The sequence below is a fragment of the Ptychodera flava genome, chromosome 4 (genome assembly GCF_041260155.1).
Source record: "Ptychodera flava strain L36383 chromosome 4, AS_Pfla_20210202, whole genome shotgun sequence".
NCBI classification, from domain to species: domain Eukaryota; kingdom Metazoa; phylum Hemichordata; class Enteropneusta; family Ptychoderidae; genus Ptychodera; species Ptychodera flava.
The window spans coordinates 33,058,390-33,074,519 of record NC_091931.1 but is presented as its reverse complement, the minus strand read 5'-3'; the positions used below and the strand labels follow the sequence as shown (position 1 = coordinate 33,074,519).

Here is a 16,130-nt window from a genome sequence, read left to right as displayed (position 1 = left end):
GGCTTGTTTTTTTCGAAAATTTAGAGTTTTTCCTCCATAGAGTTAACAAAGTGAGGGCGGCCATTTTGATTTTTAAATTGGTAAATCTTGGATTATCTGTTTCTCTCGTACCGAAAGTTGCATAGTGACCCTCCAATTTTTATTCTTGATTTTGAAAGAGAGTGTTTGAAAGATTCCTTGAGGAAAGTGTGAGCAAACGTTTGTCTTTCTCTGTCGAGGCTCATACTACCTTAATACAGTTATTGCTACAGCTGGAAGTTTGACAGAAATCGCTTGTTTTTGTGAGAACTTCCACGACAAATTACGACTGATCGTACATTAACAATTGTTTTAAAACTTGAAGATTGAGAACCTAATTGGCCACTGGCAGGCTGGATAGATTTTGTGGGTAGGGGCAGCATAGCATCGGATGGTGAGTCAGAAATTTATTTCCATGATAGAACAAATTGACAAGGCCTTAGAGATGCTGGCATGAAAACTGATGTCAGAGAGATCCAGGGTCCGCTAATTGCGACGTTGCATTTGGTTTAGATGCTTCTCAATCAGGTTTTCTTGGTTGAGCTGAAAAGAAAACTATTAAATTTGGGTATACGAATTGGCGACTGTGGCCACCATTTTATTTTTTGTTTTCTTGCAAAACACCCGGTTGACAAACCCCGCAACGTTGTTATTGTGCGCGCTATAGTTATTTCTAGCTCAGTTGAAATTTGTGACGTTATGTACATATTTATCCAATGCGGGGATATCGCAGGTAAAACAACATTTTTTCCACTGAGAAATAAATTCAGGGAACAGGAAATACATGTTGCCTTCTTAGGAGCAAGAACTGACGTGATATGTAGAAGAAAAAATATAAACGAGAGAAAAAATAAATGGCGTAAAATTGATCTATGCAAGAATGACTCATGTTCACGTGACAGTGGTTGAGTCATTTGAAAGTTTGTTGATGTATTGTATGGATGATGCGACCTCGCATTCTGAATATTCCGGAAAAAGATGATGGCAGGTTGTAGTAATGCACTATTCATGTTTAGAATCACATGTACATGTAGGTGAAAGATCACCTGGATTCACCGACGAGGTTGCGAGCTCTGTTGGGATATTTTTAGAGACTGACGTTTGTGTAAAAAGGTTTAATATTCGTCGATGCTGTGGACAGGTAGAAATAATGGCAATGAAGTTTTGTAGATTGATTAGAAATCACCCATAATTTGGCCATGTAGTGACGAAAAAGTATTTTTGTTTTGATTAGAAATCACCCATAATTTGGCCATGTAGTGACGAAAAAGTATTTTTGTGTCAGAGTTTGCTATGATATCGTATTGTCCAAATGGGTATCTGCAGCGCCCACTATAAATCATTAATGTGATCAGTACTGATATCGATCGATGGGTGATTCGCAAAGGTTTGACTTGTTTGTGAATATTTATAGACCTTGATATGAAACAAATATTGTGATAGTGTTCCCGAAAGTTAACAGTGAACGCAAATTTAGAGTGACGTCATGAACTCTGTGTAAGAGGAAGTTGCAGTCACAGTCCGTCCACCTCATCGGGAGGGGCACTACGTATCCGGTGTGGATAAAACTGGTACGGACTGATTACTAGCTATTTTGTGTAAAATTTCAGGACTTTTTGAACTTCGCTACAAGGTTACGTTGAACACTTGCTCATGTATTTTTGGCGTTGCTCATTTAGTTTTTGCTTAGTCCTTTAAGGTTAAAGTTTCATTAAAACAGAAAAATAAAGTAAAATAGCGTTATAACGGTATATTTGCCTCACTTATTGGTAGGTGTACCCGTCCTGTAATATATTTTTATTCTTTTCCTCTAATAATCGTATTTTGACTGTGGTGACTCAACAAAAACTAAATGAGCGAAACTCAAAACACATGAACGGGTGCTACTGTCGTTAAAGGCGTTAAAATTGTGTTATTTTGTGTCGTGCTCGTCATGTTCTTTCTGTAATCCGTTTTGCATATTATGTGTTCATCACTTTATCCGTGCAAAAATCAGCCTCACTTTATTCATTATTCTGTTGACTTCACAACTGATCCACGCAGAAGGAGACCCAGAACAATCATTTATCAGACGAAAACAATAAAAATCGTTTATTTGTAGAAAATTAAAGATGTTTATTCATGTTGGGCTGAATTCAAATACATTTAGCTGGTTGCTGTATACTGCAATCGCCTGCTATGACAATGTCGATTCGTGTACCCTTTCACTACACTGTGTTAAGGAAGTATGCGTCTAGAAAGTGAAGGACTTAAGCGTTTGCTCAAATCTTTCTTACTGAAACTTTCAACCATTCTCTTTTTAAATTATGTGTAAAAATCAGGGGGTCACCGTGCAAAGCTCGGTACAAGAGAAACAACCTAATAATTACAGCTAAATAGAGTTCAAAATCACCGCCATCCTCGTGTTAGGCCTAACTCTATATGGGAAAAATGAAATTTTGGATTTTTGAAAAACTAAGACCGTGAAAGTTTTTCTTACAGCAAGAGCTTTAAAATGAGCCCCAATAAGTGGTAGATCAGAAGAGAATTATTATAGAAGTTTGAGAGTCAGAATATCTGTCCCCGGGGTGCATTCTACCTTAACAGACTGGTACACAAAAAGTTACATAAGATTGAAGTACATTGACAGATACATCAACAATTTCAATTCCAATGGCAGTGAATCGAAGAATCTTTGGCGTCTCATCACTGTATTTAGATTATTTATTCGTCACATCGAAACATGATATGTTTGAAAAGTTGACTGCTGTTGTGCTAGATATAAAAAGTGAATGTGGTAACTATGTGCGATTATAATTATAAAACCATTGAAATTTTCTTGTTCCTACCCCCGTAAGTTACTGCTCTTTCTGTCATATTTGAAATCTCTATTTACACATGATTGAGTCTAATTTTTGAGAACTATATTTGGAAAGTTGGCGCGTGGCTTTCACCGCAGCTGCCGAATGTATCTGTTTCCCAAAACTGCAACTTTAATACAGAAATAAAAAGTCAATTTGAAATATTCTTTAAAAAATTATTCATTACATGTATGGTACCGCAAATTGGATAAAGTTAGGGTATAATGTTTTTCTTTTCCAGTATCGGCGATCACATTTCAGGTTTCCTCACCAAATGCACCTTACATGTTTCTGTTATTCGTGTATCAAGGACTTGATAAATAGTTCTCGTTTAACATAATAATGGTGATAATGTTTTTCGACCTTGAAAATATAAGATCGCCGAAGTATAGTAAGGGCAGCATAAGGTAGATATAAGGCCTTGGTGAGTAATATAGTTTATAGTCAATATTTACATATTTACAATATGCCTCTAAAATCACCGCAAGAGAGTTACAATGCCTAATATATATATATATATATATATATATATATATATATATATATATATATATATATATATTATATATATATAATATATATATACGTTGTGATTCACTTCTGTCCAAAGTCGAAAACTTTCTTACTGACCTGCCCAGCGGTTAGGAACGGATGTAATTGGCATACATGCGTAGGTTAACTAATAATTAGACACCGGCAGGATTAAATCACAACCAGCGATAATAATTCGACAGTGATTATTAATTTAGCACGGATGACTGTTGACAGTGTCATCAAATGACGGGGTCAGGGCACAAACCTCGTGGCCAAGGGTAGTGGGCGTCGAGTCATGAATGGCTCTAACTTTTGTGCGGGCAACTTTTTTTGGGAGCTGTACAGAGAATAGTGTGGAAAGACAGCAGGTTAGAGGCGACACAATGACGTGTATGTTTTGGCAGCTTTTTAAAATATAATTAATCTTGCAAATTGTCTATACAAAGAACTATTTACAGAAACACCACTACGTCATATCACAAAAGGCCAATCTAATATGGCATGGCTGTAAATTTAATAAAATTCTACAAGGTTTACTGTCAAGCTCTCGGCTTTCCCTGTAGGAGCTAGAGACTTCGACTGCGCGACGGCAAAATTAACATTCCGAGTTAAATATATCAAATCTCGTTATATTCTCTATATCGTTGTAGGGTTACTTTCTGTACAGATAATATATTATTGAACGATACAATTGTTTTAACCGACCAGCATCAATTTAAGCTTATCGTTTTCCGGAAATGACAATTAATTTGTTTGTTCCTGTTTCGGAAAAGTAAACGCTAATTGGTGTAAATTAATTAATCATGGCGCAAATTAAACTTGAATCTCACAAAATTCGTGTCAAATGGATCCCGGATGTTAAAAAAAGAGGGTAAAGTTCAAGTCAATAATATTTGAATATAATACATGTAAATGTTCTAACTTGTTTGCCCCCTTTGATCATCTGTCTAAAAATTACTGGTAGCCATGATGATGTGCGCGTGCGTGAATAATCCTCTATAATTAGATCTACACGAAGATACGCCACCATTGCACTAAATAAGAGTAATTATGCATTCTGGTCTTTAGTTTCGGCTTTGAAATGTAGTGGTTTCATCATGGCAGTTTTAATTTCGACGGCGTTTTGTACACAACTAACTCTGAAATACCAGGAATGTAACTCACAACATTTAAACATTGTCTAAACCAGCGCCTTCCGAAAGCTGTATACATAAAAATATATGAAATTAATTTGTGATCTACAGTTAATAATTTGTTCCAATAAATAGTTTATCCGTTTTTGTCAGAGTTTGTTTTGTTTTGGTCGTACAATACAAACAGTCTTGTGTTCACATTGTAGAAATCAGATCATGGAATCGCGATCCACCATGTACGTGGGTGATGGAAAATCGCACCACCGAACGACAGTTGCTTATGAACTTAATCCAAGCTTAAATCTCGGATCGTCCGGCACTTTCTGTGGCAAGGTGAGAGTGCAGCAAGCCATTCCATTGAGTGAATTCTTCATGTCCGACTTCCAACCCCAGCGATCGTCCTCGACAAAGTAACAGAGGATGGATTTCTTGCTCCTCTTGGTTTTCCATTCGTATCCGCCGATGATGTACACGTTCTCTTTCATCACCACGGCGTTGGTGACACTGCAGCCGGACGGGACCTCGGACGGCAGCGTGTACCACAGGTCCTCTTTGGGGCTGTAACACTCTGTGGTCAGAATGTCGATTCGCTTCCCGTCCAGATCTTTGCAGTTGCCTCCGATAGCGTAAATTTTGTCCCGTACCGTCACCATGCTGTGCCAAGCTCGCGGCGTCGCCATGCTTGCTTTTTCTTCCCACTGGTTTGTGTCGGGGTCGTACATATTGAGGGCATTAATATACTGTCCTGCATAACCCCCGCCTATATAGAGTTTGTCGTCGTATACCGCTCCCGCCGGAGCAACGGCGGTGACGGGATACGATTCGACAAAAGTCCAGGTGTTTTTGTGTGGATCGTAACACTCGACCGATCTGGTTCGTTCATGTCGCCCCTTCCAACCGCAAACCACGTACAACTTATCTTTCAGGGCGCACAGATGGAAATTTGATCTCCGCTCTTGCATGGGAGGTAACGTCAACCACGTGTTCGTCCTAGGGTCGTACCTGTACACCGACGCTAGGCTGTGCTCGCCTCCGGGACTCCCGCTGGTCTGCCCACCGACGACGTACATGAAATTCGCCAGTGTAACCACGCTATGATCGACTAACCTCGTTGGCGTTTGCGACAGGACGAAAGTTGCCCCCGTGTGCGGACTAACACCAAGCACGTCCGCGGTCGCTCCGTTCTCCCTCAAGCCGCCGACGGCGATCAGGACCTCGTTGTCCGACCGCAGGGTCGAATTCAGCGACTGCATGCACGGTTGACGATGCGGCGTTGCGTGGTATTTGAAGGCGTCTATCAGCAGAGCGTTGCAGGCCGGGTCGTTCATCATGAAATACTGGGACTGGACCTTGTCAACCAGATCGTCAGGTGTGATGAGGGCCATCCTGACGTTGCGCATCATTTTACCGGAGAATGGCATTCTGATCGGAGAGTACTTGAGCCACCGTATCACCATCTCAAACACCTCTAGCTCAGACTGCATATCCAACTTGTTACTTCTCAAGAACTCGTTCAGCTGTCGGTCTGATAGCTGCTGGAAACTGTCCTCAGTGCTGACAGCTTTGAAGTTCCTGAGAATGAAATCTTCCGAGAATGCTCTCAAGTCCGTCACGTTGAAATAACTGCCTATATTCAATATTTCAACACAGTTACTTGTATTTATCTCTGACTTCAAGAAGTTGCTGCAGATGTCTATGATTGCTGTCATCTCAAGGGCAGTGGCGACTTCGAGCACCTTGGGCACATCGTTGATACTGAGAGAAAGCTCTGCGGTGTATATGAAATTCAAGACGAACTCAAGTCCCTCCGCTGTTAGGCCTTCCAAGATGACTTCGTTGTCACGGATGGCCTCCTCCCGGAGGAGATCTCTGAAGTACGAGCTGAACGCCGCCAGGACACTGCGATGCACGTGGAACCTCCTGTCATCCACGACCAGGGATAAGTCGCAGAGGATTTTGTGACGTCGAAGTCCGTTGAGTCCGTGCAGTAATTTGTCGCTGTGAGCGGCTGACGTCAGAGTGACCGTACGGTGTCGGGCAGCCGCCGGGTTCGGTTTTGGAGGCGGTGGTTCGACTCTGTGAATGAAAAGAGAAAGTATTTATTACAGTGTGTGAAACATGCAGGAAGTAGTCTCAATCATTAAGGAGTATTTGTTTCAGCAAACATCCCTGACAAAGTAACTTTCCTTCTTTGTCTGTCAACAATATTTGACGTCAAACATAATAGCATACAAAATAAACCCAAACACAATATACGAAGGATTCCTTTTCATTCACCAAGGTGACATGATTGTATTTCGAAAACAGTGTATTGCATTCAAATTTGTTCTGCTGACGCAGTTACAACCTAACTACGGCACCAATAACTGTTCTGATTTATCAATCAGACTTTTTTAATCTTGGAAAGCTCACAAACCATAGACCCTTTCTCGGGGGTCTATGCACAAACCCATGAAAACTGACTGAGATCCTATTGAGCAAACTGAACCTTTCGGGAAAGCTTTGGTTAAAATTTGGGTGACATTTTCCAAAAATTGTTGGCCATTGCAGCCCTGTATTATCAACAACAACGTAGTTTTGCCTTTAGTTTTCACAGTGCAGATCTCTTAAGCAGATTTTAAAATTAGCCTGTGGTATCGTTCTGATGCCTGGAAGTGTATTTCATAAACAACAAGACTGTTTTGGCCTTTTCTGAACTAGATTTCCATTTGTTTGAAATAAGTGAAGTTAAAAGTATACAGCAAATAAACTTGTATATCTCTGTGACAGTTGAAGGCAAAAATAAATTTAAATTGGTAGTAGTACAACATTTGCCGAATTTTCATTCTTCAGCGATTCTGACACTTTTTTAAAGATCCGAAAACAGTTTTTACTTACTGTGCTGTTTCGTAGGGTTTACTCTGCCAAAAGTTAGGCGACACAGTGGTCAACTTGGTACATAGTTTAAGCAGAGCATTCCGCAATGCTTCCATCTTGAACTCGACCTCCGGATCGTCGAGAGGTGGTGTCGATGGCAGAGGGGCAGCACAGGCCCCGTTGTCGTACAGGTCTTCTTCTTCTTCGTCTCCGGTTTTCAAGGATGGGAGATCTTTCTCCTTCTTCTCCCTCATCCATTTTTCCTGCTCTCCACTCCCCTCGATGGGGGCTGCCTGTTGCGGTGGCGTTTTCGGTGGCTTAGTCTTCGCTAAACGCCGTTCCAGGTGTTCCCTGAAAAGCACAATTTTTTCGATAGTCATTTTCCCGCTCTTCTTAAAGTTGAACATTTATACATGCGTTACCGGCGCGGACGCCCGTATTTTGCTATACGTGCGGGTGAGTTGGTGCATTTATAGCGGGAACTGTGCGTTATGTGATGGAGTTCACGGCTGTTAGTGCCTTATACCACGGGAATAAAGCGTCACAATGACAAGAGGAAACAAAAGGACGAATTTAGAGATGACTTTGAATATATTTTACGGTGTTTTGTGCCATTGTGTGCTCGAACAACAGTACATATACAAGGTTAGGGTAAAAGTGCGGTTGGTGATCTACCCTCATCTAACCCATCAACATTATTGGAATTTTAGCTTGAATTGAAGGTGTTTGATGGTGTGTTCATATAGTCGATAGCATGGGGTAAATTTCCAGCCATATGCAGTGAAATGGATTAGAATGACATGATGGAACACTACGCTAGCAGGTAAGATATGGGTAATATTGGGCATGCGCTTATGGTAATACTTACAGAACAGTAAAAATGATAACTTCGTGACGAAACGAATACATACAAAACGTTTAGAGAGATACACGGCGATTGACCGAGGTCAAACAACACAATGCAGATGTCCGTCACGATCCACTCAGAGATAGAAACAAAATGCAGAACGGAACTCCACGGCGGTTAATGTCATGCAATATAAAGTTGACTACATGCTAATTACAAGACGAAAGTGACATACATGCAGGTTATGTTAAACGCACTCACAGGGTAATGACGTCATACATGTGATAACAACTCAAGCACACAGAAAAGTTGCAGACACCCAGCACCCCTTACATGTATTCCATGATAGTCCCGCGTATTGGGTTGCCCCAATGACGCAATGTCGATGATTTGAGACTAGGATGGTGATGATTTGGCATGGTTGCAAGTGGGCCAGAGTTGATCGAGGGTCAAAGTGATTGTTGAAGATGGTCCTCGCCCTTTCAAATGAAAAGTGGTAAAATTTGAGCGACACCGTCTTGCCGATCACTCCTTGCGTTGGACAGCGTCGTTCAGCTCTCTGCTATCCCACAGTTTCAACTGTGACGAGGAAAATTGGAAAATATATTAGGCGATGAAAACAATTGCATTCTATCTTGCAGATATGCGGCTTGCTGCCGCTAAAACGAGGGATGCTTTAACCCTTTGAGCGGCAAAGTCAATTTAGTTACTTTTATAAATGTGCCCCAGTCAAATTTTTTTCAGATTTTTTGCCCAAATTTCTGTGAAAAACTGTAGCAAATGAAATGTGATGTCCATTTCATCCAAAATTATCAAAAAATTACAGAAAAATTCTTTAGAATTGGTAAAATGTTGCACTGAAATTTTGGTGGGAAATGTTACAGCACTCAAAGGGTTAATGACGCAGCCATAGAGTTATAAGCTCAAACAGTGAGACTTGTGATGCTTCAGGTTTTAAAAATGACGTTTTCTGTTGTGTGCTATGCATGCACATATGTAAACGTGTTTATTACACTTATTAGCACTCTGCATATTGGCGCTAAATCAAAATAGAACTCCGTGTATTTGTGGTACCTTTACCACTTTGATTGCAATCGCAAGCAACAGCTTGGTGAAGTTGAACACTGTAATGTTCTTCTCTTTGATGGAATTGTACTTTCCAGACCGCAAAGTCACAAGCGACAGTGTTATCGGCATTAATAAAGGATCATGATATCCCATGTCAACATAAGCAACATATGTGATCAGTGTAATAATTATTCCTAAATCGTCCGCTATCAACCACTTTGATAAACAGGTCGTAGTTCTAGTAACAGGAATTTATACGCTTCAATTTTCAAAACAGCTGCTGGACAGAGATCGTTCATTTATCGAGCCACATTAATTTGGAATAATATTCCTATTTCAATCCGAAGTGTTGACAGACTATCGCAGTTCAAATCTCAATTTGCGCAATTTTCATTTTCAAAAATTCATTAATGAGGGTTCATCACTGGATTAGATGCTTTCGTTGTATCTTTTCTTTTTTTCTGTTGATGTATAATTAATTACTCTGTATTAATTTGTTGCTTTCTTGACGAGGGCTCTGATGTAAATTACAATTCATTTGTAACTCAGATTACCCTCTATAAGTAAAGAGTAATAATAAAAATAATAATAATAATAATAATAATAATAATAATAATAAAATGTGTTATTGCCGTCGTGTATCCAGCAATATCTAGATCTGAGAAACAATACAAGGATTCGCCGTTCGGTGACGTAACAAGTCTTTTCAAAATTGAGAACAAAGATAATGTGACGTGATTTACTAACCCATATACCCGCAGTCAAAACTTCGACAAAATGGCGAACGAAAAGACAAATCAAATACAAAATCGATTTTATGTTAAAACGGTCAGACTTTTCTAAGTCACAATGTGCAACGTCTGAATCGTGTTGTTATCGCGAATGAGTTTGGTCGAAAAAAAAATCGTAGATTGTTCGAAGCGATATGCAAAATTCTGTCAAATGCCACCGCTGAATTTGGATCTGAAGTTGTTGATTTGCCATCACCCTACTGGCTCTAGCACGAAAACGCGAGATTCCTCAAAAAATAGTATAGCAGGTAAACAAGGAATCTTGCTTTATGGCAAAACCCGAAACCCGGAAAAACAAAACAAAAAAAATAAGTGCATGTGTTACCCAATTCTAGGTATATATTCGTTAAACCGTCACCGTCCTAAAATGGCGTATAAGCGGGTGGTAAAACTGTGTACTATTTTTTGCCGGATGTAAACATATTTATTGAAATATTAAACCGACATCTCTTTCTGTAGCAATAAAGAAACGTTGTCAAAGACTAGACTTAAACATCTCAACCAGCTTGTCTATTACTTAATTTTTGAATCTTGATTTCAGGAAAAACACTACAACTCTTGTCGATATATGCATATGGAGAGATTTCTTGAAATGTTAACCTCAAATGTTAAACGTTAATATAAAGTGATATCAAAATCGGTAATATGCATTCTATACCAGAATTATTTATAGGGTAACTTCAACCATAGTTCAGATAGTTACGGGCGGATGGTTTCTAGTAACTCAATGTACTTTCCAGAAAATCAAACAAAAGGAGTATCAATATTACTGCCACAACACAATAATTAATGTGTGGTTTGCCAACGTCCCATTATCAAACATATTTTCAATTGAAACAGTTACTTTTGAACGACGAAATTAGATGGAAAGCAGTAACTCAATGGCCCTGTTTTGGTGCATACAAAGGTACACTGAACTTGAAGCTTATTGATATGTATCTGATGATGGCGTGGCCTTGACCATATTCAAACCTGAAAGCTTGGTTTAGTTTTTACATGCTGGTACTGGACAATAGATGACCGTCATCATGAGGCAAAATGGAAGGGAACTATGAGAAGGTCGTTAATGGTGCTAAGGACAAAGTTGACTGCACGTAGTGGCATAGGGGTTGCTAAAAGGTCACAGTGGACCGTTGGAATATATCCCACTTTCCACCTTCTACTGGTTCATTCTATAACTATAGTACATCTGTCACGGAGGGATAGGGATCCTATGGATCTTACTGATCTTATGTGTTCCCTTCAAAACTTATTTTTATCCCGCTTATTATGTCGTCCTTACATCTTGAACTTTGTCAGTTGTTAATCCACTTTATCAGCGATAATAAACACCTACTAATTAGCTAATCTGTTATACCGTTTATGGATTAGGTTGGTAGAGCGGACAACTGGCATACCCGTGGATGATTTTTGCGTAGCATGGCAGAACGTAAATATTTTTTGAGTCAAAGTGTTAATTGCAGACAATGTGTGCAGTTAACACAACACAAATAATGTTACAGTGATCTTTATCAGGATGAACTAGTGGAAGAGTGAAAATGGGGAATCTCCCCAAAATTTCCCCTATACACTTTCAAATCATTGGTGATGAAATAAAACTGTTGATCATATTGAATTAGATTAATTGTTATTTTCACTGGGAAAAGCAAGCGAACTTATAAATTGTAAGATTATGGTTTGGTTCGTAAAAAGATGAGCCATGCCCCACCTAAACTGAAGAGCAGGCTTACACAAGAGTTGTCTTCAGTAAAAATCACGTTTTCTACTGTGAAGATGATTTCAACAGTCACACAGTATATGAGGTCCGTTCTGCCGCGACGTTAATGTTTTGGGTAAGCGAACACACTTGAGTACTCTCAAAATCATTTTGCGGGTCAGCTATTCCGCCATCTTCTGTACAGCTTTGTGTACAGATAAAGTTTACAACAACAACCTGCGCACAGAATCGCCAATGGTAATCCGCAACCACAGACACTTTGTGACTGTCTATATCATGTAAAGGCACACAAACAATACAAACAATAACAAAAGCATCAATTATGAAGCAAGGACATAATAATCAAAAGTACCATTGGCGAAACAGACAAACGAATGAATAAGTAAACTCATATTTGTACCAGTACAAATTTTCCAGACAACCTTTAAAATAAAATAAAATTAAAATAAGATGTGTCACCGTACCTAGGACGTGATTTAACTTAGCTAATGAGCTTATCTGGTACGTAAAAATGGCAGTAAATCATAAAATTTGAATAAATGTAAATCTGAATCAAATTGAAAACAAAACTTTTAAACCTCTGACATTAATTTTGCCTTTTTTCATGTATACCATTGAAAAAATCCGCTTTGCTTTAACTTTATGACGTATAACATAATTTCAATCTCAGTTCTTTTTGGCGAATTTCCTGCTACTGTATTCTCAATGGCTTTCTGATGCACTTTATGTATTTTATGAGCTGAGGCAATCTCAACTTTGATTCAGAGGGGACTACTTGCAGTGTATGGAAAAGGTAACAAAGCAGCATCATGATAAAAATCGCTATGAAAAGTACAGGCCGCTTATCTCTGTGTAGCTCAAAATAAACTGTTAAATGCAGCAAAAAGCGCGCAGTTGTGATCATGTGCAGTCCTACCTTGCAATCACAAACATCCATAAAGCGTAAACGTAGCGAGTATCACTAGACTACAGTGTACTTGGCACTTCACTCGATCGAGCCATTAACGCAGCCGGGCAGTTGAGAGTGTCATTTCTAGTGTAGAAACTCGTAGTTTTGTTTCAGACCAGAAGAGTGTTGGTATCAGTAATCTGCATGTTTTAAAAGAATTTACCTATACACGTTTTTAAAGGTCTGTGCATAACCGACATAGCTGATCAACATACCATTATCACATTGCAGCTGATCGCACGATTTAAGAAAAGACAGGAAAGCCTAGTGCAGCTCACAACATGTTTGATAATCGATGTTTTTTAAAGAAATATATATCATCCTGCCAGTACAAAGGAAGTTGGCATGGCGTGACTGCGGCAATGAATTCCACTATTCAATATGTAGCGATCCTTACGTAACTGATTTTATGCATTGCCTTTGATGAACGTCTCACCAGGGAAAATAAATAAATCATACAGAAACAAAGTGAGAAAATATCGGCTACAGGTGATGACGTGCGCCTATTTGATACATAATGGGGATACACCGAAAAACATAGCAAACGGCTGTTGAAAAACAGACGCCAAAGGGTTTTCAGTGACAACACTTTTGTTATATTTGTCTTCTCTGTCAGATAGTTCGGGTAGTTTTATACCTTTACGAATGCCACAAAATTGATCATAATCTGTTTGTTATGGTCGTGCTACTTTGTACAAGTTTTGCTTGACCCGAATCAGTGTTGAGTTGGTAATAATCTTGCTGTCGAATCGAAGCTGAACCATGAGTGACCAGGGTAGTATAATTTTTTAAAGCAACCCATATTCCCAACTCTACAACATAGGCGTTAGAATGCAATGCGGACCACTGACTTATTTTCACGTTAGTATGCAGTCATGATGAACCTAAATATTGGCAATATGGCCATGTATGTTCATTGTACTTGTACGGTGTCAAGGGTTGAGGAAGCCCAGTCTCCCGGTACACCTTAACATGGAAATTGCCCTCGGTCATCCTCGCGTTGTCGCGCCAATAATGCGAAACAACATAAATATCTAAAATGGACTGACTGTGATGACAATACAGTGAAAATACATAAAATACCAGTAAAAGAAATGCTTTTGACCTGGACTTCTCTGTCGAGAATACTTAACAGATGGCGTTTTAATTTGTGACAGCGTAACGGAGATCTGTTAAATTAGCAGTCACATTATCATATTCTGACACCCGATACATAATAAATAGAAGCCCCTTGTTCTGAATCGGGACAACTATACTAAAATAGAGTGGTACCTTTGAGTGCCAAAAACGGGAACGAATTCGCCGGCCACATTAAACATAACCAATTCCTCGTCCGCCAAGGATCATCTGGTGTCAGTGCGAGGATACCCGGAGCAGAGGAAGATACCGTCTTTGGAGAAATTTGCACTGAGGTGACGCACCCTCCGTGTTTTTTTCGCCGAGATGACGTCACTTTACACTAACATTCCCTTTTGGCAACCGTTCCTGTTTTGGACGCTGTAAATGCGGGTACGGCTCTTTAGAGGCACCGCTTCCCAAAATAGAATTACCAGCTAGCGCCTGCACTGTACGTCAGCGCCTATAATATGGAAACGAAAATTAACTCTGCGGACTCGGGAACAGATCGACAAAAATTGCTCGAATTCTGAACCGTTTTTTTCTTAAACAGTCAAATAAAAATCTCTATACGAACTTTTAAACTAAAGTGAATTCACGCAAAAGAAGATTATCGAATTGAGTGAGCCACCTACCTTTCAATTTTGAGAGCATTGTTAAAAACGACAGGTTTCGAAAAGTGTCATCCATGGTGTCACGTGAGGTGACGTCATTGACCCCCCGATGTGAATATTTACCAGGTATTGTTATTTATGATGCACTTAGGCGGTCAACTCGTCATTATTTTGTCTTTTGACAACAAAGCAGCAGGTAATTTCATATCAATGCAGTTTATGCAAAATAATATACAGAATACGACAAAATGAGTCTGGATTGTGACAGGTATACAGAGATTATTTCTATTGGCTTGTGTTACATACATGTATGGTATTTTAATTTTTTATTTATCGCGTTTGTAAAACGTGTAATAAAATGAAAGAATACCTATTTAAGCTTATAAATCATTCAAAATGAATTAGTTAGTATACGCCTCGAAAGTGAAAGACTTAAAAAACTTTTGCTCAAACTTTCCTTAAGGAATCTTTGAACCATTCTCTTTCAAAACCAAGAATAAAAATCGGGGGTCACGGTGCAAATTTTAGCACTTGAGAAACAAATAACTCATTGACAAGGTTTTTAAAATTAAAATGGCCGCTATCCCTGTGTTAATTATATAGAGAAAAATAAAATTTTCGAATTTCGAAAAAAATAAGCCGGTGAAAAGGTTTATTTCACAAAGAGCTTTAAAATGAAATCCCACAAGTGGTATATCAGAAAAGAATTGTAAAAGTTTGAGAGTCCGAATATCTGTCCTCGAGACGCGTTCTCTGAAAATGAATGGTTATATTTTGAGCGTGTTATAGGCGCGTTGTAGTGAAGATCACCCGACGGGTAAAACTAGCTATGTCGAGTGCTACCCACTGCGCAGACTCCTCTGCGTTTTGTCCAAGGTTGAATATTTGCCAATGGAACTTCAGACGACGGTCGCTGATGAGGTAGTCTAAGGTTGATCCAAAAGCATATCTACTTAAATTTAAAAAAAGCAAAAAGAAACTGATAAAGCTTACACGAAAACCTGTAGCGAAGGACTTTATGTACTAAAAATTTTCCAGCCTTAATAAAGTTTTGATTAATTGAAAGCTTTGATGAACCTTCAATTATTATCAGTCGAACTGAGTTCAGCTTTTCAGTGACGCCTTACAGTACAGGTTATTGAGAGCGAGGCAAATTTCATCATTGATAATGTGACGACATAGTCAACAATACTATCATGTTTTTGAATCAGTTAAAGACGAGCCCATCGCATACCTTATTTCTTACAGTCTGACGTCAAAGGTTGACAAACTAGGACTACCGTGCTTTGCTAGTTCTCCAGCGACAGCCACAGACTCTGATATACGCCTTGCACATCTGAATACAGTGTTATCTCCATCATGGACATAGACAAACAAACGATGATGCCTTTGGAACGTAACTTCGCTGTGTTGCGGTATGCAGTCAGTTCAACCGTTATAGTGTGTCGATGGTATCACAAAAATACTGTGACGGTTAGAATGTAGATGCCTCTTGGCGAACCCTTGGGCGCAAATTTCAAAAGAGCAATGCATGGAAATATTTGTACAAGAATTTTACAATTTATACGTAATGTCGCATAAGCATTAACAACAGCAAGTAAAACCAGATAGAGAATGTCCAGGTTTCAAACGGATTTGAAAATAATA

The 16,130-nt window shown here is 39.2% G+C and overlaps 1 protein-coding gene and 1 long non-coding RNA gene across 5 annotated transcripts in view; one reads left to right on the top strand and one right to left on the bottom strand.

Annotated features, from left to right (window-relative positions):
• Positions 1 to 2,081: 2,081 nt before the first annotated feature.
• LOC139130358 (kelch-like protein 9) lies at positions 2,082 to 14,583 on the bottom strand. 4 transcript variants are annotated; one of them, XM_070696145.1, is made up of 5 exons: positions 14,505 to 14,567; positions 14,026 to 14,332; positions 8,562 to 8,807; positions 7,403 to 7,732; positions 2,082 to 6,601 (listed from the first exon to the last, which is right to left on the bottom strand). In XM_070696145.1, exons 3-5 carry the CDS (start codon positions 8,645 to 8,647, stop codon positions 4,804 to 4,806), a joined length of 2,214 nt encoding a protein of 737 aa, XP_070552246.1. In that variant the 5' UTR covers positions 8,648 to 8,807; positions 14,026 to 14,332; positions 14,505 to 14,567; the 3' UTR covers positions 2,082 to 4,803. The 4 variants fall into 4 exon arrangements, with proteins under 4 accessions (XP_070552246.1, XP_070552244.1, XP_070552243.1 ...); XM_070696143.1 differs by lacking the exon at positions 8,562 to 8,807 and having other exon boundaries at positions 14,505 to 14,583; XM_070696142.1 differs by lacking the exons at positions 14,026 to 14,332; positions 14,505 to 14,567 and adding an exon at positions 12,721 to 12,868.
• The window catches only part of LOC139130380 (uncharacterized), a 37,219-nt gene continuing 29,108 nt past the window's right edge, over positions 8,020 to 16,130 (top strand). Inside the window, exon 1 of the long non-coding RNA XR_011551837.1 lies at positions 8,020 to 8,204. This is a non-coding gene — a long non-coding RNA (uncharacterized lncRNA). The remainder of the gene's footprint in view (positions 8,205 to 16,130) is intronic.